Source organism: Dermochelys coriacea, chromosome 2, assembly GCF_009764565.3.
Source record: "Dermochelys coriacea isolate rDerCor1 chromosome 2, rDerCor1.pri.v4, whole genome shotgun sequence".
NCBI classification, from domain to species: domain Eukaryota; kingdom Metazoa; phylum Chordata; order Testudines; family Dermochelyidae; genus Dermochelys; species Dermochelys coriacea.
In genome coordinates this window covers 16,646,183-16,673,299 of record NC_050069.1, presented here as the reverse complement: position 1 = coordinate 16,673,299, position 27,117 = coordinate 16,646,183, and the positions used below count along the sequence as shown (strand labels likewise).

Sequence of the window (27,117 nt, the reverse complement as noted above, 5' to 3'; positions counted from 1 at the left end):
CCAGCATGAGGGGGAGGGCTTGGAGGATTGTGAAGGTTGCCCCCCTTGTATATATCGGGCATCTGTGGGGAAGGGATTTCCTCTCTATCCTGGAACTGCCCCTCACCTTGGCAGTATAGCCCCAAGTACAGCTGCACTGCTAATGTAGTAGCCATGAAGAGGACTCAGAGGGAGGTAATGCAGCTCCAAGCTGAATTACCTCCTGTTTTGATGTCCAGATGCAGATCTAAGGACTATGCAACAGAGAGCAGCATCTCCCTATTGCATCTTCCCGTAAACCCCCAGTAGAGGGGCATCTTTGTGTGACAACACAGGGGTGTGAGACAGCACTCTGCCTTCCCATGGGAGTTCAGAGGTCAGCATGAAGAGTGCTGTCGCCCTGTGTGATTCTGCAGGGGGTGGGTTTGAGCTTCTGTACAGGACATTCTGTGAAATATTTAACTTTTGTTTATTTAAAAAGACCCTGATTTTGCTCTTAGAAATTTGAAGAAAGTCAAGGAAGAGCCAATAGCAAAACAGCCTTTTATCAGGCTCTGCAGAATTCCCTCGGAGGAGAGGACTTTAATTCCTTCACTGAAGATGCAGCTGCCTGGTACTATTCCCTCCAGCACTCGACTGCCGATTATGCATCATTTTCCCGGGCTTTGGAGAATGCCACACGGTAAGAAATTCATTTTAGGGTTCTATTGTGTGATTTGGGGTTAAACAGATTTGGGTTTTCATCGTTGTCAAATACACACTCAGATACTATGGTGGTGAGGACCTTACAAGCACCTGCATAGAGAGATGGAAAAAGGGAGGCTGTAGGATCTGGATTTCATAGTAGGGTGGCTGTTGGGGGTTCTTTTTTCTTTTTCTTTATTTTAAATCTTCTACTCATAGAATACCAGGGTTGGAAGGGACCTGAGGAGGTCATCTAGTCCAACCCCCTGCTCAAAGCAGGACCAATCCCCAATTTTTGCCCCAGATCCTAAATGGCCCCCTCAAAGATTGAACTCACAACCCTGGGTTTAGCAGGCCAATGCTCAAACCACTGAGCTATCCCTCCCCCCAATAGCCATATGCTGTTAGTAAAAGGAGGGAGATGAAATGATTTTGGTGCCCTTTTGAAAATAGGTTTTCCGCATCAGGTGCATTTTGGAGTAAAAAAAATATTAAGACCAAAAAGGTTACCAGACAGTATTTGTCTAGGGTACCTTTTGCTATTAAAGATGATTTGGTTGCAAGAAGGGATTTTCTCACCCAGGTGATCCTCATCAGAGTATGACAGTTCCTGGGCCACATTTTTCAAAGATAGGTTACTGATGTTAGCCACCAGCATGCACAATTAGATATCTAAATAACTGGCCTGATTTTCAGGGGTTCTGAGCACCTTACCGCAGCTCTTGAAGGAACTAGACAAGTCCAAAAACTTTGAAAACCGGTAACTTTTATTTAGGTGGCTGAGTGTGGATTTAGATGCCTACTACTTTCAGAGTCAGATTTCAAAATGTTGGCCTTTCCACTCATATGTATGTTATCAAAGTATAAAAATATAGCTTATCCCATCTGGCAAGTTCTCCACGAATGGCTCTCCTATGGAAAACAATGGGATCTGCATACACAGAAGACTTGCAGGTTTGGGCATTAACTAATTATCACACCACCTCTGTGTATTATTGATCCCATTAAACAGACAGCTAAACTAAGGCAGAGAAAGCCTTTGAGCTTGATGCTTCATTTTCTGGCACCTTGTGTAGTCATTTACACCAGTGCACAGTGACTGTAAAATGCCAGGTTTCAGAGTACCAGCCGTGTTAGTCTGTATTCGCAAAAAGAAAAGGAGTACTTGTGGCACCTTAGAGACTAATAAATTTATTAGAGCATACGCTTTCGTGAGCTACAGCTCACTTCATCGGATGCATTTCGATGAAGTGAGCTGTAGCTCACGAAAGCTTATGCTCTAATAAATTTGTTAGTCTCTAAGGTGCCACAAGTACTCCTTTTCTTTTTGTAAAATGCCAGTCTCCTAAATTAGTGCACTAACTACTTCCTGGCTCCCTCCATGTACCTTCTCCTCCACTGCACCCATGCAAAGGTGGCTAAAATCTGGCCCTTTCGTGTTTAATTGGAATAGATTAGAACACCCTCCTCTTTGCAAAATATACTCTTTGCTATCTTTGGTTAGCATACAGATTTGTTGTGAAGATTTCTCCTTATTCCCAAGTAGATGTATTTAGCAGTGGGTTAGTTAAATGTGTTGAGCTATGTCATTGTCAATGTGAAGTCCCGTCTGTTTCACACTTGCTTTTACAGGTTTCAGAGTAGCAGCCGTGTTAGTCTGTATTCGCAAAAAGAAAAGGAGTACCCGTGGCACCTTAGAGACTAACAAATTTATTAGAGCATAAGCTTTTGTGAGCTACAGCTCACAGGAGCCCTTGCAGCTGCAGTGTTTTGATTTCCAGTATCTGTGCTACATAGTATGGTACTCCACTTGTGTCACTCTGCATACCACCGGAGGCATGCTTTTCTTTTCAGTAGCTGTCAGCCTTCATTTGCATTGCAGGCCACTGCCTCGGGAGAGGGAGCTGAAAAAGAGCCAAGGTTAATTTAGAAAATCTGATCCAACAATCCAATGAATGAATGTGTTTGGGAAAGGCCTCTGGGTGGGCCTGGTGTGCCTTTGCATTGCGGCCCAGGGGAAAACAAGCAAGAAGTAGATGGCAGGTTGCAGTTTGCTTCTTGAAATGATATTTGGAGGTTGGTTTTTTTTATCAAGAATACCACTATACTGGGTTTTTCTGCCATGTCATCCATCTGTCTGGCATATTTATGGGGTGCCAATCACTGTAGTGTCTACATACAACTTATTCCAGTATGGATCTTAATATTAAACATGCTAAAAAACTTGGGGAGAATTATGATAACTTGTGGGAATGTAGCATGGAAATTCCTGTATAGGTAAATCTGTCACTCATAAGAAGCACCACCTCTCAGCCCGTGCGATGGCTACCTCAGCAAGGAGCCATTATAATAATCAAAGTTGGAACTTCCCTTCTGTCACATCTTTCATCTGAGGCCTGCCTCAAAATGTGCTATCTATTAGGGCCCCACCAAATTCGTGGCCATGAAAAATGTGTTGTGAACCATGAAATCTGGTCTCCCCCGGTGAAATCTGGTCTTTTGGGTGCTTTTACACTATACTATACAGATTTCACGGGGACACCAGCGTTTCTCAAATTGTGACCCAAAAGGGAATTGCAGGGGGCCTCAAGGTTATTTTAGGGAGGTTGTAGTATTGCCACCCTTACTTCTGCGCTGCCTTCAAATCTTCACAGCTGGAGACTGATGGCTGTTGGCCGGGAGCCCAACTCTAAAGGCAGCGCTGTCGCCAGGGAGTGGCGGCTGATGACTGAGGGCCCAGTGCTGCAGACAGCAGTGTAGAAGTAAGGGTGGCAATACCATACCATGCCATCCTTACTTCTGTGCTGCTGCTGGAAGTGGCTCTCCTTTCAGAGCTGGGATCCCGGCCAGCAGCCACTGTCCTCCAGCTGCCGAGCTTGGAAGGCAGCGCCGCTGCCAGCAGCAGCACAGAAATAAGGGTAGCAGTACCACAACTCCCCCTACAATAACCTTGTGGCCCCCCTCCCCTCACACTTCCATTTTGGGTCAGGAGCCCTACAATTACAACACCATGACATTTCAGATTTAAATAGCTAAAATCATGAAATTTGCAATTTAAAAAATCCTATGACTGTGAAATTGACTAAAATGGACCGTGAATTTGGTAGGGCCCTAGCTATAAATACTAAACAAGCCCCAGAACACCCAATATCTTGGGGGGGAGTGGATATTATTACCCACATTTATCAGATGAGTAAACTGATTCACAGAGATAAGTGAGTTGCGGAAACTCATACAGTGAGTAAGTAGAAGGTCCCATAACAGAACCTAGGTCACCAAAATTCTAGTCCCTTGTTCTAACCACTAGGGTGGAAGTGTTTACTCCAGACTATGGCAGACATTTCAGAGAGGAGAAGGTGGTTATACATACCTTATAAATACTGAAGACAGCTAGATAGGGAAGAAGAAAGGTTTAAAAATAATGGGGTAAATATATAAACCCAGACCAGTTTCATGTTACGGGGCTATAATTTTCTGTCAAGTTCTAGTGGGGTCACAGACCATGAGAAAGAAGCCTAAGTGGTTAAGTTGTGACCCACATGCCCTATGTATTACGATGAAGGAATATTTCTGGGGTTTGGTTTTGGTTTTAATTTGCTTTGGAATAGTGTTTTTAGATCTCTTTTCCAGCTTTAAATTGTTTCACCCTTTTTTTCTATACAGTATTTTCTGAGCTATATGAAGGTACACAAACCCACACATACTCTCCATGCTATTTGTCTCTATTCTTAAAATACACAAGGAAACTTTTTTTTCAATTATCCAAGCTTCTTCTGCTCCTAGAATCCTAACAGATGTTTGCAGAGATGCACAGGTTTTAAAGTGTTGCAGTGTCTCATTTTTGTTGTTTAAAATTGTCCTAGAATATTTGACTCCTTTCCCTGCTCCACCTGCACATAATTTAGTTTTTATTGGTCGTTGATTTCAGAATCCTCCTCCAGAACTAATGGCCTCCAAGTGGTGTAGCTTCTGATATTTCAAAATATCTGATAAAACCTCATGCTTACAGGTTTATGAAGAATAGCGGCTTTAGTTTTTAATGGGTGTTGCCTGCCGTTACTCCTACAGAGAGTTGTGGTCAATCAGCCCGTGTCTTTGTGGTCTCTGAGCTGAGGTTTGTGAACTTAAAATAAATTCTGGTGAACTAAAATAGCTGCCCTAGGGAGGGGCCATGTAGTTGAAATGCTTAAAGAAAGAAAGAAATTGTTGTGTTCCTCTTACATTATTCTTTCCCCTCACCGCTCACTTATGGCAGTTCCTAGAAAAGCTCTATGTAGCAGCAAGAGTAGCATATTCACTGCAATGAACAAGAATTGAACTCTCTGACTTTCATACCATGTATGCATATATATCTATGTAGATCTGGATATATACATACACACTGTCTTGTGTGAAGTCTTTGTGCATATAATGCAATGTGTGGTGGTGATTTCTATGTGATACATTTCCGAGCCATGTGGTAAATTAGATTTGTCATGCAACTGGAATCACTTTATGCTTTACTCTTCCCACAAAACCATCTCTCCCAGACATCTGCTTATCCTATTCTGTATCCCCAAGTAGTGTCAAATGGATGTCTTTAAGATATGCCAAATGAATGTTCCTTTCCTTCTCCCAAACGCAGAAGTTCCCTTCAAAATTACACAGATCCGAGATTCAGAATGGGCGATACTCAGCTTTAATCAATGAGCTATTTAAGTGCTTTCACAAAATGTCACTGAATACATATTTTGCAAATCACTGGAGCAAGAAATAGGAGATCTATACCATTAGAAAGCCAAGAATCAATGAGAAAATGCTTCCTAGGCATGCAAACTCCTGAGATATCAGATTCTAAATATGCAACATTATTAAGCATGGAAGAGCATAATTTTTAGAGCTTTCTAAATAACATTGGCTATAACTGCCCTCTCCTTCTCCCAGTAGAGCATGAGAACACAGAGGATCTCGTTGACCCCACTGGGAAGGAAGGCAGAAGCCATTCTGGGAGACCCGAGGAAGCCTGCTGTCAAAAATAGAAAGATTATTTAAAGTCTTTTCTAGTTGCGTAATAAATGTTTCCATATGAGAATATTCACTTCTTTGCCTCTTTTCAGTGACCACTTTATCACCTGTCCCATTATCAACATGGCCAAGCACTGGGCTGATAACTCCAGAGGGAATGTCTTCATGTACCATGTGCCTGTGAGCTCCTCTCAGAGCAGGTAAGATCTGTCTTACCTTGTTGTTTGGATGTGGAGTTTGTGAAACCAAAACCAGGGTAATCTGGTCTGGTTTTGTCTCTGCTCTACATTGGATAAGTCACTGGACCAGCTTTCTCTTCTTTGTATGGTGATGGGCATAAGTTATCCATGGTCAATAGGCTTGCTTTTTTAAGGGTGATGATTCTTGATAAAGCACAAAAGGGAAAGGGGTGGAATTTTGAGATGCGATCAGCATTGGTTTAAGCCTGCTCCTGAGAAAGTCAATGGAGCTTTACCATTGACTGTTTGCCCAATGATGGGGAGCTTAATGATCACCTTCCGACTAGAGAGGATGGATGACCAGGTTAAAGCAGTGGACTGAGACTCAGGAGATCTAGCTTCATTTTCCATCTGTGCCACAGATAACCTGTGTGACCTTGGGCAGGTCACTGCACCAGACTCTGGGCCCTGAACCAGTCCCTGTCCACCTCTCTGGTGGCACTAACAGGCCACAAAATAACTCCAGTGGTCCCTGGAAAACTTCCCCAGTGCAGGAGCACTTTGTGCTGCAGCCATTCTTGGTTTCAGAGCAGCCCCATGGCAGCTGTAGCAAGACTGCCATATGTTAGAGCAGCCTTCTGGGATGCTATAGTTTAACCAGGGTTTGCATTAGTTTCCAGAGCAAGCTGAACCTGGGGGGATGTGACAGTCACTTAAAGCCATCTTTCTCTCTCCTCTGCGCCTTGGCTGCACCTTCTGAGAGTTCACTGGGAAAGTTACTCACATACGTGCGTGTTTACAAGATTGGGGCCTAAGCCAAGCATATCTGACCTTAGCATGAGGGGGTTCCTTTTTGTGACTCTAGGGGGTTACTCACATTATGTGGAGAAGCAGCATCAAGTTTTAAAAGAAAAGGTTAAAACTCCAATTAGAAACAGCTTCTCAAACAATTTTTTTAATGGTTTTGATAAGTACTGAAGCCCAACCCCCCAATTCTACTGGGCTGCAAGTATCCTCTTCCACAGTGGATAAGTCTACATTATGAACGTTAATCAGCTTTTACTTGTTTTATCTGAAGATTTTCAAACTTGTTTAAACATGTCCCTCCAGAGAAGTGAATGCTGGGCAGCCTAGTTTCCAGCTAGTGGTTGGGGCTTTTCACTACCACGAGAAGCACCCCGCTGCATTGGTTTCTGATCCTGGTTCCTTTCTTTCCAGGCCAGAAGTGTTAGAGAGTCAGTAAAGGCAACTTCTCACATCATTGCTACTAAAGACCTTGAATGAGCAAAGCACTTAAGCAGATACTTACTCTTAAGCATGTGCTTAGAGTGCGTTCTTGAATTGGGGCCATGGTGTTTCTCCAGCAATTTTCTCTCTCCATGTCCTCCATTCACCTGGTCCAATAGTGTCTTTTAAGATATGCGGCACTGTGGCTAGAGCGCTCTCTTTTCCCAGTGTCTCCCTGAGGAGATGGGATGGCTGAGTGGGTAGAGGTTTTGTTTTGGTGGGTCGGGAGAGCGTTGTAGCTGAAGTTAGGCTACAAGATGTGAATACATTTGTTTCCGATTGCATGGCAGAGAGCATTTTAAAACCAACTGAGATCTGGGCTACAGATGATGGCCACTGTGGTGCTGTAGCAGATACAGTCACTTTATTTAAAGCAGAGAAGAGCTGACTCCCTGGGAATCCATCATTTCATCAGGAACTCTTACAGGAACAGTCACACAATGTTCTGTCTGGTTACCAATGTATTTAGATAAGTGACTTTTACAAGACGCCAAATGGAACAGAGATGCACTCCGCCAAAACCCAGCAGGATAAAAAGGAAGGTGTGTTCTCAATTTAGCCAGCAAGTTTCATCTTGTGGGAGAATGGAAGTAGCTCACTTATTGGCTATACTGGGGGGGTAGATGTGATAGTGTTTGTGGATCCTATAGGAAGTGTTTTAGAACCACAGAAATCAAGGAGGATTCAGCAAACTTTCCCCCTCATCTTGTCCCATTAGAGATCTTGCCTGTATTTGCAAGATTTACTACTTCTCAAACTCCCCATATCAGTAAGCATTTATATAGCTTTTCCTGGCTTGAGTACACATTCTTCAAATATTTATATGTTAGCCAGTCTTCATCTAAGCCAGCTCTTTCAGTCTTGTTTCATGCTTTCCAGCCAAATGTATTACATTCTTTGTGCCACCCTTTTGGTCAGTTCAGAACAGATCATACAAGAAAATTAGTTGGAGCAAAGATTATTAGTTCACTTTCCCATAGCCACTTACAAAAAATCTGGTGCCTGACACTAAGGAGGTAGAAAGGTGTAGTCTAGTGGTGAAAACACAAGACAGGGAGCCAGGAACTCCTCAGTTAGAATCTCAGGCTCTCTGAGTAGCCAGGAGCTAAGTCGCTTATAATGAGAACTGGTCCCAAACTGGAATGTTAGATCTGAATCTTCCAAGTATCAGGTTCAGGTTGGAGGTAAACTTCATGATCCAGACACATCTTTACTTATGCTTTAATTTAAAAAAAAAGAAAAGAAACAAAAATGATGTTAAAAGAGCTTTATTTAGGTTGCAAAGTCAAACCCTTAAATGTTAGGAAATACCAGAATTCAGAGCCAGTTGAATGATTGAATCTGAGTAATTTAGATGACACATTTTGGAATATTCATTTGAATACACTATTCATAAACACAGTTTCTCATAATTTAGCTACCTCTATAGATTTCCCAGAATATGAGAAATTTTTCCATAAATCTCTGAATACATATTTACAGGTATATTTTTCACTATTTCCCCAGCTTTCCTTCAAGCCATGAGAAGTTCAGATTTGCACCTGTGTCTAGTTTTTACATCTTGAGCCTAACTCTAGTATATGGAAATGTTTGAGACAGGGAAGCTGCATGATACGACTCAACTTTATTGACTTGCAGAGTGTTTTGTACAAGCTGTAATAATTTCACATGGAAGAGAGGAAAGACAGCCCAGTGGTTAGGAGCTACCCTGGGACTGAGAGAGACAGATTTGATTCCCTGATCTGCTATAGACTTTGTGTGTGACATTGGGCAAAGTCATTTAGCCTCTCTGTGTTGCAGTTCAGTTCTCCATCTGTAAAATGTAGATAACAGCACTTCCCTACCTCACAGAGGTGTTATAAGGATAAATACATTAAACATTGTCATGTGATCAAGTACGACAATACTGGGGACCATATAAGTACCTAAGTTTCATAGATAGCAGTAATCATCATACTGTGAAGATAGCTGTTCTCAAACAGGTTGTTGCACAATACAATGATCCTTGCATGTCTTCTAGTTCCTACTCTACCCTGGAGTCAAAATTCAGTGTCCTGCTACATATGTCTTGATACTTTACACATACCTTGTGCATAAATCACAGAGTCTAACATGTTGCAAGTCCTCTGTGTGTGGGCACTGTAATATGCAGTGTAGTTGTATCCGTGTCAGTCCCAGGATATTAGAGAGACAAGGTGGGTGAGATAATATATTTTATTGGTCCACTAAAAGGCACTACCTGGTCCACTGTAAGTCATTAGGGCTCCCAAAACTTTTTATAGTTAATTAATAAATAACTGCAGAAGGCTTGAGGCATTACAGTATAGAGATGGTGGTAAAAAGAGAATGTTGTCTTGCATTAGAATGTTTTTGATATGAATATATGCACACATAGTCTGTGCTATATTATTTTATACGTATACAAACACACGGATCTAGATGGAAAGAACAGTTGATACTTCTGTTTATTATATATGTGCAGAATTACAGGAAACCATTAGCTGGGGGTTCTCAAGTAACGAAGTGGGACTTACAGAGGGTGAACTAATATCACTATCCATATGGTAAAATTCTCTCAGTTTGGCGTGACACTGTGTCTGTTTTAGTCTTCAGTTTCTATTTGAGTAAGGAACATAATGCATAGCCAACTCCTGCATTAATGATCTGCAGCAAAAATATATAACCCAGATGTCTTTTTTTTTTTTTTACCATTTGCAGAAGACGTAAGGCTTTAGATTAAACATTGGTTCCAAACAATGCAGCAAGAATGTAGCTGTGCAGTGCTGTTTGTGTTTAGAGTGTAGAAATTCAGGGTATAATTTTAGTTATAGGAAAACGGAAACAGGATAAATACATCGTGACCACAATGATTCTGTCTGTTTGGTTTTGTAAATAGTACCGATAACAACAAAGAAGCTATTCATTAACCCTTTAGGCTGTTTCTATATAATCCCAGATGTGATCTGGCTTGTTGATGATTCATTAAGTGGTGCTGCTCTCATTGAATTATTACTATAGCAAAGCCTCAACACGGTTTTCAGGCCCACTGTGCAGCCGGAGGTGCTGTCTTTCAGATGGTGTATAAAAATCAAGGTCCTTCTCACTTAAAGGGCCAGATAATGAGCTGGTGTTAATCGATGTAATTCCATTAAAGTCAGTGAAGCTACATTGGTTTACGCTAGTTTAGGAGCTGTCCCACAGTCCGTAAAAATTCCATAATAGTTCTTACAAGAGTAATTGTTGTTAACCTTGATGTCCTGCCCAAATTCCTGTACCAGGAATTGCATTCTACTTACTTTCTGTAACTTTATTTGGGATACTGTATTCTTCACTTCTGTATTGTTGTGTGGGTTGCTGTGTGCTATTGAATAGCTGCTACATACTCAAGGTTAGCTGCATTTCAGTAGCAGTAGATAGGATACTCATAAATAAAACATCTGGGAAGAGTTCTTCATTCAGATTCAGTTTAGATGCGAATCTTCTCAACTGTGAAGTATATTGGTTTTCTGATTAATAACAATAATACAAATGTTGGCTGTAAAACTTACCAATAATAGGACAGAATAAAAGCAGACATTCTATATTTAACAGAATATATAAATTTCTTAAAATATATATTTTAAGAAATGTATTTACTTACTTCATTAATTAATGATCCCAGATGGGACTATTATGATGATCTAATCCGACCTTCTGCATAACAGGCCCAGGTGCAGTCAGCAGCCTACCACGTTGAGGCCCATTGTGTTAGGCGCTGTACAAGGAAATTGCATCTAAGAACTTCTTATGTACAAGACAAGGCCTAACAGGTGGATGAGACAAACAGGTGGATTAAGATGGTGGGCAGGGGGACATGGTAACAAACACTGGAGGATATGTGGAGTTCTTAGCCAATCAGGATCAGTAATCAGAGTATACGTTTACACTTGCCAAGGTCTTGTCACTTTTCCCTCTAAAACCCTTCTAAAATCATTTTTTTTCTCTCCACCGCTTCTGCTAAAACTTGGTTTTCTTCCCCTTGGACTATTATTATCTACTCTGCTCAAACCGCACTTCTCTTCTATCTATCCCATATGCTTCCACTAAAATAATCCTCCTTTCCCACTAATCTATGTCACATCTCCTCAAGTCCCTTTGCTGATTCTCTGACATCTGGTCTACAGGTCCAAATACAATCTTTTTTCTAAAATTTCTTCCTTTAGGATGGTCATGTTCAGATTTGGGGGCCTCATTACTCAGCAGATCCAGTTTCTAATCCCAGCCAGGCTGGGGAGGGGCAGGACTTCCTCTTTCCCTGCATGGGCCACTCCTGGGGCTGGGTCAGACCCACCTCCGGGAACCTCCCGCAGCTGCAGGAAGCTCTGTGGGTGATGACTGGGATCCCAGCTCTGAAGGCAGCGTCACTGCCAGCAGCAGCACAGAAGTGAGAGTGGCATGGTACGGGGGGGTCGTCACTTTTGAGGCAGCAGGGCCAGCCTTAGGGGTGGGCAACCACCCATGGTGCTGTGGTAAGGGTGGCGCTGTGGTCCCCCAACACACACATACACAGCCAGCCCAATGCCCCTTTAGGCCCTTTAACAACCTTTAACCCCACGAGTGCTGGGCCTGGAGCCGGGGAGGGGCAGGGCTCAGGGCACCCCGGCCGAGGGCTCCTACTATGTGCTGGGCTTCTACCATACGCCGGGCTCCACGGTCCCACCTTTGGGAACCTCCTCTGGCTACAGCAAGCTGCTGCTGACAGCGACGCAGAAGTAAGGGTGGCAATATCATACCATGACACCCTCACTTCTGCACTGCTGCTGGCGATGGAACTGCCTTCAGAGCTGGGCTCCCGGCCAGCAGCCACTGCTCTCCAGCTGCCCAGCTCAGAAGGCAGCACCAGCACTGAAGTAAGGGTTGCAATTCCACAACTCCCCCCTCCACCAAGAGCCAGATTTCATGGGGGAGACCAGATTTCACAGTCTGTGATGTATTTTTCACAGCCATGAATTTGGTAGGGCCATACTGATAGACAGGGAAGACAGCAGCAATCTAGTGTCACAGCAACACCAAGCTAAAAGTCTCGGGGGACCAAAAAATGCAAAAGTATCCTTTGAAACTGCACACATCAACCAAAGTCCCAAATTTTCAAGCATTCAGTTTCCATATGCGCAGTCTGGCATTTGGAATCCACATTTTGGATTGCATAAAATGCATCCATCTTCCCAGCCCTTTATTGGAGCTCTGGCCCTCAGAGTCTGTGTCATGAGCATGCTTGACCTGAATGGATGTCTTTTTAAATACATTCTCTAGCTGAACCACATTTTACTCAGTTTAATGCAGGAATTACTGGATAAAATTCCATGGCCTATGTTATGCTGCAGTTCAGACTAGATGATAACAATGGCCCATTCTGGAATTAAAATCTAATAACGTAAACATTCACATTCTTGTCTTGGACCACTGTTTCCATTAGCTAACATCTGTTTGATTCAATTTGTACATCCCTACTGTATAGTTGAAAACTTTATATATTAGAAGTAAATAGTATATAGTGATTGAATCATAGGAAAATACACAAGAAAGGTCAGGATATTCTTGCAATTCAAATGTATTCACTTGAGCCTGTTTAATATAACGGTGACAGTTTTATGCCAGTAGGAATTGTCATTCCTGTAAGTTTTTTCCATACATTCCTATTTTCCTTAAAGGAACCAAGAGAAATGTTTTTCTCTTTTATATATTCTGCCACTTGTCTGAAAGGATTATGTAATATGTGGAGAACAAGAAGCCAGTTGTATGCCTGGAGGCTATGAGGTCACACCTGGGATTAATTTGGCCCATTACGTTGCTATAAATGTTTAGCTGCTTTTTTTTTTCTTTGTCTGCAGCCAACTAGTATCTTCTTCACTAGGCGGTTGGTTTTATTTTTTGGCTAGTCATAAGGATGAACATAGAAATACAAGCAAAATGCTTAAAGTGCTGGAAGATTGCTCCTTTTCTATAAGATTGATTTAGATTGCTGCTGCCAAGGTCATCACCAGACACTGATTCTTTCTCCGTGAATCTATCAGTATTCATTCAAAGGGAATTTAGAAGTCTGTACAAAGAAGGGAATTTATCATTTCCGATACTTGAGAAAAGAATTCTGCATTTGTACCATTTGATCTGATTTTCAAAGTGGCCAAAAGATTGTGCAAATGTGTGATCCATTACGTATAAATGAAATTTGGAATCATATTCTTCAGTTATACATCTGGCTTCATTAAAGTCACTGGGAGTTTTGTTGTTGATCTCATAGAGGCCTAGATTTCACCCATGTTGCTCTGTCAAATCAGTCTGAAAGTGTTACCTTCTAACCATAAATTACCTGTGATTCTTTTCTAATCACATAGAATCTAGTGCCTTGAGCATGAAGCTGGGCACCAGGAACTCTGAATTCTGGTCTCAGCTCTGACACTGATTCCCTCTGTAGCCTGGGGCAAAGTCACTTAAAATTCAGTTCTTCTGTTACAAAGGACTATGTAAAAATGATACTTTTTCAATCCCCAGATCTACTGCAGATCCACATCTAATGACTAGTATAAATCTTAGTACATTGCTTTACTCCTGTTAGCCCCACCACAGCCAAGAAACTGTGCAGGGTTCTGTTTCTTCTTGTGCATCAACAGGGTTGTTTACTACATTCCAATTAGAGGTCCAGTTGCACCTATGCAAATGAGTCTGCACACGTGCCATGTAGGGAATAATTTGGCCTGCAGAACGTTCATGACTGGTGATGATCCAAGAGGAGAAAAGAACATAGCTTGACGCTCAGCTCCCCAGCTAAGATTGCAAGGCTGGCAGTTAAATCCACCGAGGCTAATGCTATATCTTATTAAAGCTAATGTTAAAAAAAGTTATATAATACATAAGTTGGGAAAAGATTGTCTGTACATCTGGGAATAGTGCTTAGATTATCCATAAATACAAAGTTAGTTATCTAAAAGTAATATGATACATAGCATACACAATCAGCAGTAACCCAAATTTAGGTGAATAGATTTAATAATCTAGTTTAGATATTAGAATCCAAATACTAGGATAAATCACTCATGAAAAATTGTACAGAGATTTGGTTGTGGAAAGCAGACTTAGAATGCTACAGTGGCACACTCTAGTGCTACAGCTGCACTGCTGTGGTGCTTCTTTGTAGACACAGTAACCAGAGGGGTTCTCCCATCGCTGTAATCCATCTCCCCAAGGGGTGGTACCTAGGTCAATGAAAAAATTCTTCCATTGACCTAATGCTGTCTACACTGTGGGTTAGGTTGGCTTAACTATGTGGCTCAGGGGTGTGAATTTTTCCGACCCATGAGTGACATAGATGAGTTGTTTCGGAGTAGCAGCAGTGTTAGTCTGTATTCGCAAAAAGAAAAGGAGGACTTGTGGCACCTTAGAGACTAACAAATTTATTTGAGCATAAGCTTTCGTGAGCTACAGCTCACTTCATCGTATGCATTCGGTGGAAAATACAGTGCGGAGATTTATATACACACACAGAGAACATGAAACAGTGGGTTTTATCATACACACTGTAAGGAGAGTGATCACTTAAGATGAGCTATTACCAGCAGGAAGGGGGGGGGGGGGGGGGAAGGAGGAAAACCTTCTGTGGTGATAATCAAGGTAGGCTATTTCCAGCAGTTAACAAGAATATCTGAGGAACAGTGGGGGGTGGGGGGGGGGAGAAATAACATGGGGAAATAGCTTTACTTTATGTAATGACCCATCCACTCCCAGTCTCTATTCAAGCCTAAGTTAATTGTATCCAGTTTGCAAATTAATTCCAATTCAGCAGTCTCTCGCTGGAGTCTGTTTTTGAAGTTTTTTTGTCGAAGGATAGCCACTCTCAGGTCTGTAATTGAGTGACCGGAGAGATTGAAGTGTTTTCCGACTGGTTATTGAATGTTATAATTCTTGACATCTGATTTGTGTCCATTTATTCTTTTACATAGAGACTGTCCAGTTTGACCAATGCACATGGCAGAGGGGCATTGCTGGCACATGATGGCATATATCACATTGGTAGATACGCAGGTGAACGAGCCTCTGATAGTGTGGCTGATGTGATTAGGCCCTATGATGATGTCCCCGAATAGATATGTGGACAGAGTTGGCAACGGGCTTTGTTGCAAGGATAGGTTCCTGGGTTAGTGGTTTTGTTGTGTGGTGTATGGTTGCTGGTGAGTATTTGCTTCAGGTTGGGGGGCTGTTTGTAAGCAAGGACTGGCCTGTCTCCCAAGATCACATCTATTCAGAGGACACCATCATAGGACCTAATCACGTCAGCCACACTATCAGACTATTGATTTTGCTCAATGTTTGCAACCAAAACCACGGCAGGGTTGAAGATCTAAGCTTCTCCAAATCAGCTGCTATTCCATGTTTGCCTCAAACATCTTATCACGCTCTCTCTTTGCTTTGCATTTCCCCCACCCAGATCCTACCACGCTCCCTACCCGAAAGAGCAAGGTTCAAAACAATATAGCTTGGGAAGCAGGGGACTTTTGTTGCCTATAAGTTACTTAGTACCATATCAGGAAACTTGGATAGAGCTCTTCACACTGATTAAGACGGCATGAATTTTGGGGAGAGGATATCAACTAAATTCCATCCACACGTTATCTGAGCTGTGGCACTCCCCACCCTCGCCCCCAGTTTAAATCCCCATCTATTTGTTCCCATTGTGTAGTTATCAATAAGAATTTAATAGCACAAAACAGAATGGAAACATATTGCTAGACATGTCTGTCCTGTTCTGAGTCATACAGCTTAGACTATTCTAAGTCTATCCTGTTAATAGTTATCTCTGCCTTTCAAGGAGGATGATATTAATCATCCTTGTTCAATGCAGTCAGAAAGACATTTTGCAAATAAACATCCTTTTGGTGAGTTTGCTACTGACCTAGGTTTAGTTCACCTGGTTATTTCCATGGTTTGTCAGTAGTTCTCACTAAAGAATTATGGTTATCTTGTTATTTTCAACTTTAGCATGACTGCAAAATAGTTTACAATTCATTGTCTTTGAATTGCAACATTGATTTATGTTGGATTATATCTTTGTCTGATGGAAATTTTTAAAAGAAACCAAAAAAAAATTCACAAAACCAACCGAAAAGTAGAAGAATATGTGACTCCGAATGCTGTAAGATTAGCTCAAATTGTTAGATAATGGGGTTAAGGAACATTTGATGGAGAGGAACAAAAGAGAAGGGTTCCATTTCAGAGTCCATCATTCATTTAAAATTCAAACCACTGTACAATCCAAAAATGAATTTCTAGGGTGAAATAATAAACTAGATACTGGACATGGATAAAGTTCAGAATTATCTGCATATCTGCTAAGGGGAAATAATACAGAATGAGTCAGAATTTGAATGGGCAACAATAGCTGTAGCTAAGATCCTGCTCAAGGAAATTATTGTGGTCTGTCGCATCACACTCTCTTGTTCTAATTGTGTGCCCTTAGTAGGGCTGGACAGAAAACAAGAACTCTACTTCATGAATAGTTCTGAAGTTTTGACATTTGTTTTTGTTCCACATGGGAGAATGAAAATTAGACTTTTCAGCATTTGCAACAGACTGAGATCTCCATTACTGAATACGCCCTAATGCAGTGATTAGTACACTCACCTATGATGTGAGAGTTCTAGCTTCAAGTCCAGGGCCGTCCCTACCCATATGCAAAGTGCACAGCTGCGAAGGGCACCAGGAAATTTCACCAAACACCAAATTTCCTGGTGCCCTGCGCAGCTGTGTGCTGCTCCAGCCCCTGCCCCGCCTCTTGCCCATGGCCCCCACCCCGGCTCCCCCTCAGCCCCACCGGTTCCCACCCCTGCTCTGCCCCAGCCCCACCCCCACTCCGCCCCTTCCCCAAAACCCCTGCCCTGCTCCACCACAGCCCCATTCCCACTCCCCTGGGGACTGCACCAGGGCTGGGCCTGTGCTCACTGGTGGCAGGAAGTGCAGTGGCCCGGCCCCAGCTGTGCCACTGGTGAGTGCTGGGGGGCAGTTCCCCTCTGTCTCCCAAGCCAGCCCTGCCCCCCCACCTGCCCCCGCGGAGGCCTGGGGGCTCATACCCCACCCCACCCCACCCCACGGGAGGGCTGCATAGGGCCCCAGAATAGCTAGGGACGGCCCTGTTCAAGTCCTTACCCCAGGCTATTCTGGGAGTCGCTCGCTCTCTCCAGAAATTCCATTTTAGATTCAAGGACAATTTTTTCAACGCCAATACATTTTGGAGTCAGTGGGCATTTTCAGATGAAAAATATTTCATTGAAAAATCCCCAACCAGTTCTATTCCTGAATTACTGGTTGACCTTGGGGAAGTCTCTTAGTGCCAGGTTGTGCCACCTGGCTTTACGTATATTGAGTAGTGGCCTACTCTGTGAGTTCTCCCTTTGAAATCAAGTCCTGAGCAAGGTACAGTTCAATACAGGTAGTACAAAACAGCCCTTAGCTTCTCTGTGGCTCAGTTTAGCAATCTGTAAAGCAGATACACTTTCTCATAAGAGAGTTATCAGGCTGAGTCGATTAATGTTTGGAAAATGCTTTGAGATCCTTGAATGAAAAGTACTATAGTAATATTATTGGGTGAAATCCTGCACCTGTACCCATTGGCAAAGCTCCCATGACTTCAATAGAATCAGGATTTCACTCATTACATATATCATTACAGTTGACTCTCTTCATCAGAGGTTTATTCATATAACTGATTTATTGCTTTAAAAGAGGTTTCTTTAGATGGTGCTGTTTTATGAACAGTAGTTTGGAGAGGGATATATTTTAATTTGAATGTCTGCATCTAAAAAAATATTGTTTAAAAGTCCCAGTTGCTGTTGCTCTTTACAGTAGAAACAACGAGGAGTCCTTGTGACACCTTCTGGAAGGTGCCACAAGGACTCCTCGTTGTTTTTGCTGATACAGACTAACACGGCTACCGCTCTTTACAGTGTGTCCTTTCATCAAAATATCCTATAAAGGTACCCGCTAAATCACCCTCCACTGGGCTCTGAACCTCCCCACTTAAAATCAGGATGGAAGCGGGCCAGTTAAGAGCTAATGTGGGGAGCCCTCTGGAAAAGGGGGAGTGTTGTAAGGGAAGTGACAGCAAAGAAATACTTCCTGAAAGAACTAATGAATTTATTACAGGGAAACTATAGACAGGTTATTACAGTCACTCAGCTCTGAACCCTCAGCTTCCACCTTCATTTGTACTGCAAAGGGAGTCAGTGGCTGCCTCAGCTGACTTCCCTTAGCTGCTGGTTTCCTGTCTGTTCAGAGCTCCTGCTGACCCCAGGTCAACCCCAATCTCCAAGCGCTTTACTGCTCCTAGCAATCTCTAGTGCTCTGGCTCAGATACAGTGGTGATGAGTGACAATACAAAGGCTTTGGGAAGCTTTTTACCCATGGGAAAGAAAAGTTCCCCAGATATTTGCTCCCTGGTCATCTGGGGGACATACTCACACTCCCTCCTTCCCTCCCCTTCAACATTGTCTTATCTTCCCTGTCCTCTGGCCAAAGTGCAGTACTTCAGACAAGAACAATAAACAAAATCGTACTTAAATCTCAGTTTAAGAGTTTGCTAAACATACTGCTATGAACATAACTAACTCCATATCTATGACTACTAATGCAGAGAACATTATTTAATTGTGCAAGAGGCCTTGGCTAACAACCCGCCTGTTTTCTGTTGAGAGACAATTTCATCCCTGGAGTAACTCCATTAAGTGGATGAATTTGTCCCTTAACGACCTCATCACTGATTTGATGGATGCCATTATATTCCAAACTGACTCTTTTTCTTAAACATAATGGTTCCTTTATGTATCTACTACTTTGACCACAGCACTGATGCCAAAAATTGCTATAAATGTAGAAGGCCAAGCAAGTTATTCTTAAAGCAGAATTATTAAACTTTCATCTTGCTTAATCCTTTATAAACATTTGGAGAAGAAAAGTATGCTTTACTCTAGTATCGGACCTACTTTTTTGGTGAAAAATCTGTAAATAATTCCGTTTCCAGATGCAAAGTATTACTGAGGTTTTATGATAGGACTAAGGAAAATAAGAGCAAAGATGTGTTTCATTTAATAGGATGGGTGGATGTTTTTTGAAATAGAGAATTTGGAGACAGAGTAGTACCACCTTCCCTCTGACCCTGACATATAAAAGAGTCATCTTCCATTCAGTCTGCCTGCCTAGGGTGTTTTGAAATGCAAGCCTTGTTCCAGAGGAGGCAGCATCTGGGATTTATCAATGCTGCAGCACTTTATGTCCATAAATAAAGTAGTTTCAGTTGTGTACCCAGCTACTGCTTTTGATAGCAATCTTGTGCAGTCACTCACAGATAGAATCTTGCTGAGTGCCTCTAGGTTTTATTCATCCCAGCCTTGCTCCAAAGCCTATTGCTGCAGACTGCCTTGATGTTATCAATATTTGACCAAGACAGAGTAAGGGGTACGGAAAACGACATCTCTGATTTGTGACCCACAGTTCTGCGTTGAACACAGTTCTGCTACCGCTTTACTAGAAGATTACTTCTGTTGAGCAACCTATTTTGGTGGGTGTCCTGATATACTAGTAAACAGATCCCAAACTATTAGGTCCTGGAAGTCTGGCATCATCCTGCCTGCCCAGAGTTCTGTCGCTGCTGGAACACTCCGTGTTGCATGCAGAAATCATTCCACTGCCATAAAAGAGAGTTGCAAAGGCCTAATCTGACCGACAATGGTATCTACAGCGTGTTTGCTAGGCTACCACACAGAATTCAAGGAGAACTTGGCTGCAGAGACCAACTCCCTTTCCCCCCCACCCAAGAAACTAGAATAAAACTAAGTTTAAAAGAAATTTGCATAAACATCTCCAGGCTTGTCTACACAAAGAGCGCACAACAATCTGGGATGCACAGCTACCTCACACAAGCCTGCTGCATGCTAACTGGACATGTGGACCCTGCTTCCAGGCACTAACAGTTCCCTAGTAGTGCACTTTGACCCCGCTTTGAAATGGAAGTAGATCAAAGGCACTAGGGAACTGTTTAGTGCATGGCATCAGGCTCTAGTTACTGTGTGGCAGGCAGGCTAGTGCAAGGTAGATTTACACCCCAGGGTCCCTACAAAGAACCTGTATTGGAATCCAAAGACTAACGGGTGGAATTCTGGCTCTACTGAAATCAAAAGCAAAATTCCCATTGACTTCAGTAGGACCAGGATTTCATCCCATGTCTCTGAAATAAACGGAGATTTATTCTTCCATCATTAATGCCACAATCCATGTCACCAGTGATGAGCTGCCAAAAACTTAACAACCGGTTCCCTCCTCACGCCACGAGGAGGTCGTGACCCGCCCCCCTCCACGAGGACACCTGCCCCGCCCCCCCGGGACTCCTGCCCCATCCAACCCCCCATGTTCCTTGATGTCCCCCCCAGGACCCATGCCCTATCCAACTCTGTCCCCTGACTGCCCCCAGAACCGGGCAGGAGGGTTTTGTGGGCCACCTTAGTGGGTGCCCACCCCACCCAGCCCCCAAGAGCCAGAGGGACCTGCCGGGGGACGAGCTGGGGAGTCCCAGCGGTGCTTACCTGGGGCGGCTCCCGGGAAGCATCCGGCAGGTCCCTCTGGCTCCTAGGGGCGGGATAGCGTAGCTGGGGGGGAGCAGAGGGAGCGACCGCTCCCCCCACTGATAACATCAAAAGTGGCGCCTTAGGCGCCGACCCCATGATTGCTCCGGGGCTGGAGCCCCCATGGGGAAAATTTGGTGGGTGCAGAGTCCCCACCGGCAGCTCCCCACCCCGTGCCCGGCCCCAGCTCACCTCCGCTCTGCCTCTTCCCCGGATGCTCCACCCCGCCCTGCTTCTCTGCCCCCCCACCCTGCTTCTCGCGAATCAGCTGTTCGCACGGGAGGCCGGGGAGGGCTGAGAAACAGGCGGTAGCTTCGTGCTCAGGCTCAGGGAGTCAGAGGCAAGCTGGGGCGGGGAGCGGTTCCCATGCGCACCCCCTGGGTTACCTGCTGTGGCGCGGGTGGCCCACCCCGGGCCCCCTCTGCCCCAACTCTCCTCCGCTCCGCCTCCTTGGGCCTGAGTGCGAAGCCGCCGCCTGCTTCTCAGCCTTCCCCGGCTTCCTGTGCAAACAGCTGATTCGTGGGAAGCCGGGGGATGGGGGGTCCGAGTAGCAGGGTGGGTTCAGGGGCAAAGGCGGAGCAGAAGTGATCTGGGGCTGGGGGCGGGGAGCTGCCGGTGGGGGCTCTGCATCCAACAAATTTTCCCCATGGGTGCTCCAGCCCCAGAGCACCCACGGTGTCGGCGCCGAAGACGCCACTTTTGGCCGGTTGTTAAATTTAGAAGCCCTTTTAGAACTGGAGTACTTGTGGCACCTTAGAGACTAACAAATTTATTAGAGCATAAGCTTTCGTGAGCTACAGCTCACTTCATCGGATGCATTTGGTGGACAACCAATTCTAAAAGGGCTTCTAAATTTAACAACCGGTTTCCACGAACCAGCTCCTGCTCACCACTGCATGTCACCCTTCATTTTGGTTTCTCCTCTTTGAGCTTTGTTTTGGAAGAGGCCTGGTTATGCAGTAGGTCCAATCTTACTGAACATTTAAGCAACAGCTAAGTGCTTTCCTTTTGTTTTGTTTTTTGTTCCTTCCTCCATCTCTTATCTGCATCCTTAATTCAGCAAATTTGTGCCTTCCTTTTTTCCACTGCTTTTATAGCATATTGGTACAGGCTCCTGAATGAATCTCTTGTAAATTCTCTTTGCTTCCACTTCCTTGTTTGTGTATATTTATGGCTTGTTTTCAGAAGAGTTGAATGCTCTAGCTTAATATTTTTTAATGATTGAAAAATTGAATATGATGTTTAATTTTAATTTTTTTATTCTGCCCCCACCCCCACCCCACAAGTAAATGGATGCGGGGTGGGTCATTACTTTTTTTGTATGTGTATTTTTCAGTTCAGGCCTGGAGCTCTTGCCTGATGTTCAGTATGCCTTTGGGTTGCCATTCTACCCACAGTATGAAGAACAATTTACTCTGGAAGAAAAGAGCCTTTCCTTAAAAATAATGCAATATATAGGCAACTTCATAAAATCTGGGTAAGTGAGTGACTTTAAAGTATTATCTACTATCTTGTGGGGTGGGGGTATATATTAAAAACAAATTTAGGGTCCAATTCTACCCTTATTCAAATAGACTCCAGTCACAGGAGTAGGATCTATATAGATGTGTAAGACTTCGGCCAGTAGTGTTAGAAGGCTGTGGCCAAATCTGGATGCCTAAAATAATCAGTCACCTACATAAAAATAGCCAAACTTTTAGCTGTGCTGAGCACGCATAAAGTCCATTGAAATAAATAGGAGCAACCAGTGACTAAATCCAGTTTTAGGAGTTCAACTTTAGGCAGCTATGTCTGACTATAGCACCATAGGGTTAGAAGGGACCACAAGGGTCATTTTGGCCTGGATTCCTTTTTCAGAAGCACAGGAAGTAGCTGTGCAAGCTTTGTCACACTGTCCTGTGAATATTTCTCTGCACTTGTCAGGTGGGCCCATTTCTGGGAGTGAGAAATATTAGTGAGATGCTTGTGTGGGGTCTCCACTTGGAAACTGCAACTTTCTGTGCCCCTTTGAGAGTTTCAGAGGATTGTCTTGAGTCTGAAGCCTGCTGAGGTGGTCAGTGAATATGCTAGCCATGATGGTGTTTGTATGATGAATGGCTTGTCCAGTACGAATTGATCAGAAATCACCAAATGCTATTAGGTGACCATGCCTAACATTTTTGCTAACCAGGCTTGAATTTGACTCAGTGTCCCAGAGGTGAAAAGCTCCAGTCCCTTGAGCCAACCAATCCCCATTATACACTGTCCAGATTATAAACTGGTGATGTTTATGCATTGTTTTCTAATAATGTTTTCTATTTCTTCATTCAGGAATCCGAACTATCCTCATAACTTCTCAAGAAAATTAACTGGAGCTGTGTTCCCATGGCCTATGTTCCTGTCACACGCTAATGGTGATAACTATAAGGAATTCACTGTTTCCTTGCCAAATCATAAAGGACTGAAAAGAGCAGAATGTTCCTTCTGGTCTGATTATATCAAAACTCTCAAAGTTTCTACAAGTAAGTAGATAATATTTTGTCACTTAGTAGGTCTTGGAGCCTCTGTTTAAAGTCCTGTCCTTGCTATGGCCCTATCTACACCATAATTCCCTTTGTGCTACCAAATAGTTTTCACAGATTGCCTCTGCTAACGTGGTTGTGCTGATCAATGTGGTAATGGCATAATTTCTTTCTTTAAACTGATTTTTAAAACTTTTCTTGAGACTGCGGAATAGGGACTAAAGTTGAAACCATGTCAACAACAACTGCATTAAGCATGTTGTTCCCCGTCTCTTCTCATATGGTCTACAATAAAGGTTTATTATAATAGTTACAAGAAAAAAAATTCTTATCCACGTGAATCAGGGAAAACATAGCAACCATTGCTGGGTGCGTTGTGAAAGTGAAACGTGAAAGCTAGTGATGCCCAGGTATGGAATATCCCCATCTTTTAATTAATGGGAGATGTTCAGATACTACAGTGATGAGGGTCATATATATGGGCGGGTGCATAGATAGGTGGGGGAAGGTAGGAGTGTGGGATAACCTCTCTGTAGTTAAGCTTATAACCAGGCTTCCATTCTAAATCTAATTTTGGCTGCTTCACTCCTTCCAGAATCTTCAGATCAGAGTCCTTTCTCCTTCAACTTTTACTTGTGTGGTCTAGAGGGAGAGAACACTGGGTTTTTTGGCCAAACTGGAGGTGAATTGGCTAAATCATTGGCCATAGGTGACCATAAACCAAAAATAGGGTGTAATTAGCTTGTAGAACATTTTTCGTGCTGCTTTGCTACTTTAACTGCCCCCCCGAAATGGTGTATCCTAGAAATGTCAAATTAGCAGTAATCAGTGTTTCTTCAGCAATATCTAGAACTTGATCCTGCAAGACACTGAGTGCTCCTGTCAGGTGTTCCCATCTCCCATTGAAGTCAGTGCTCAGCACCTTCTAGAATCAAACCTCCAGCATATAGAATCAGTTGAAGCTTTGTAGTTGCATGTATTTAAAATTATTCATGACTGGGTTAGAAATGGCTGAACATACACACCGCTGAGCTGCTCTCTGTAATTTTACTTCCATGAAATAAATCTGAAATAATATAAAAAGTTCTCCACCTTGAAATAGGTGATTATGTGACCCAGACCATAGAACATACAATGAAACATACTGTTTGTAGTTAGCATATATTTGGAATAAATGTGTCTTATTATCTTTATTTGAAGATAATTTATTGAAACACTTTCTATAAATAGTGCAAAGGATTATTTCATTACTACTATTGCCATTGGCACCATATTGAGAAAAGTCTGGGTCTATTTCATTGTAAATGATTTGTAACCAAAGCTGTATGAACGCTTCCAAGTTTGGTTTGAAACTGGTTTACAAACTGTGTATGTAGGGAACAGTTCAAATGGGGTCAGGCAGATCACAGAATTTGAAATGGTGTGTGTTTCAACCAATGGAGTTTTCAGGGTTGAATTTCATAGTGAGCCCACACATACATTTTGTGTTCAGGTTCGTGATTGCTCCCATGGGTTTGCCCAGGGTTCACCAAAACCAGAAGTGAGACGTGTAATGGAAAGTGCTAGATGGCTTTTTCCAGTGCCCATGTTACTGACTTGAAATTAACCGCAAACAAAAGCCATAGAATATTTGTGGGTATCCAGAGATAGTTGCAAGGGCTTCAAATTCCATCTGCATGACAGGGTCCATTCCATTGAATAACACTACAATCCTGCTTTCCCTCCTGCACAGCAGGTAGATTTTGGGGTTCTAAGACTACAGTGAATGGAGGCTAGAAAAACTAGTACTGGGTATTTATTACAATTCAGCAAATTGCAGGTCCAATCATTTAGTCGCCCCTGTCTGAAATTCAAGCATGGACCTCCCCCCCCACAAAGGAAAACTACGACAGGAGCTGACTTAGTATAGGACATGAATGAAACACTCTATCTAAATGTATAATGGGAAGACTATAGATGCCCCAGAATGTTTTGAGATGTGTGAGATTCTGGAAGGAAAGGGAAATGAATTTACAGTCTGGTAGGCCAGGCTCAGAGGAGCTTTAGGAGGAACTTGTTTTTTCACCGGGATGATTAGTGTGTAGACTCAATTGGTTTAAACATCAATAGCAGGAAGCAAAAACAATGTTTTATAATCTTCTTGCGGCAACCTCCACTTCTGACGCAGGAGGGTCAAGACTGCACCACAGAATTACTGCAAATGAAGGTTTACATTCCAGTGACAGTTACTTAAAGCATGTTAACACCTTGATAATTAATTTTATCATTAAGGAATCTGTAATTTCTGCAATACAATCTGTGTGTGGGCTGCTAAATGCAAATTAGCTGACTGAGAGGTTTAGATCTGTATAAAAATGTTGTTATTAAAATGTCGTCGACAAAGCATATTGCTCTTAGCCCGCTGTGTTCAAATGCTGCCTCAATGAAAAAATATTGCATTTATTTTAATCCTATTTATATTGTGATTTCAGGCAGAACAGCTATTGGAGAACAATCCATGGAAAGCAGTCCCAGTGAAGAACCAGGTGCAGCGTTTAATTCTGAAGACCCACAGAGCCAGTCATTGGAAGACAAGGTGGCTTACAGCAAATAGAATGTCACACTGCATGTTAGATTGGTTAATCATGTCATTGTACATCTGTGTGACAGTGTCACAGCACACAGGCACAGTTGCTTCCATTACTGCAATATCTTTCCAATCATGAAAGCGTAAGTTAGATACAGCAACATTCAGTGTAAATATATGTGCGTTATTAAGTGACACACAGCAAAGTAGTCTGTCAGCAATAATGTTAAGCCAAAAGAAACTGTATTTTATGATGTAAGTGTGCAATAAAACTGCAAAAAAAAACAAACAAAAAACCAAGCCCTAAAAGTCAGAATTTGTTACTTGCAACCCTAAAAAAGTCACTTAGTCAATGAAAGGAAACCTAATGGAGGATGCAATGCTAGTAGCAGTGCCATGTACAAGGTCAGCATTTATACTGAAGCACCAAGAAGTTTCTGCAAAATAGACAAACCGACTGGGTATCTGTGTCCCTTTGGGGTCACCAAGGGGTACAGGGTGAATTGCTACCACCTCTTACAGTGCGAAGGAGCCTTATCCATTCTCACCGGGGGAAACTCGCCCAAAGCCACTGGCTGCTGGCAACACGAGCAGCTCACTCTGGTCTCGGCAAGCCCTGCCCTTTCCCTCTACAGGCCAGCAATTTGAATACCCCAACCTTTAAGCTGCCTAAGTAACTCCTAGGGGCAGAGCAGAGGTAACCTGTTGCTAAATCTATGGAGAGAGTTAGCTCCCAGAGTTACGCTCTGGCCGCAGGTTACAAGTCCCAACCTGTCTGTACATCCCACTTTGTACGTTCAAGTGCCTGGTCCCTTGACTTCATAGTGCATACACATTTCCTGCCTCCGTGTTCATGCCTCCCAGTTCACGAGGTTCACCTCAGTTCACACAGCACTTGGTTGTTCCTTTAGAAAAAACACATGGAAATTTATCTTTTGTTAAGGTCAGAAGGGACCATCATAATCATCTAGTCTGACCTGCTGCATATTGCATGTCACAGAACCTCACCCACCCACTTCTGTAATAGATCCCTAAATTGCTGGTTGAGTTACTGAAGTCCTCAGATCATGATTTAAAGACTTCAAGTCAGAGAATCCACCATTTATTCTAATATAAACCGGTAAGTGACCCCAGGCCCCATGCTGCAGAGGAAGGTGAAAACCCCCCAGGGTCTCACCAATCTGACCTGGGGCAAAATTCCTTCCTCACCCCAAATATGGAGGTCAATTGGACCCTGAGCATGTGGGCAAGACCCACCAGCCAGACACCTAGGA

The 27,117-nt window shown here is 43.1% G+C and overlaps 1 protein-coding gene across 1 annotated transcript in view; it reads left to right on the top strand.

The window, feature by feature from the left end:
- The window catches only part of TG (thyroglobulin), a 207,176-nt gene extending 180,469 nt beyond the window's left edge, over positions 1–26,707 (top strand). Inside the window, exons 44-48 of the mRNA XM_038391414.2 lie at positions 480–661; positions 5,760–5,867; positions 22,113–22,253; positions 23,087–23,277; positions 25,749–26,707. Coding sequence (XP_038247342.1) covers positions 480–661; positions 5,760–5,867; positions 22,113–22,253; positions 23,087–23,277; positions 25,749–25,870 — 744 coding nt within the window. The 3' untranslated portion in view covers positions 25,871–26,707. The remainder of the gene's footprint in view (positions 1–479; positions 662–5,759; positions 5,868–22,112; positions 22,254–23,086; positions 23,278–25,748) is intronic.
- Positions 26,708–27,117: the final 410 nt, after the last annotated feature.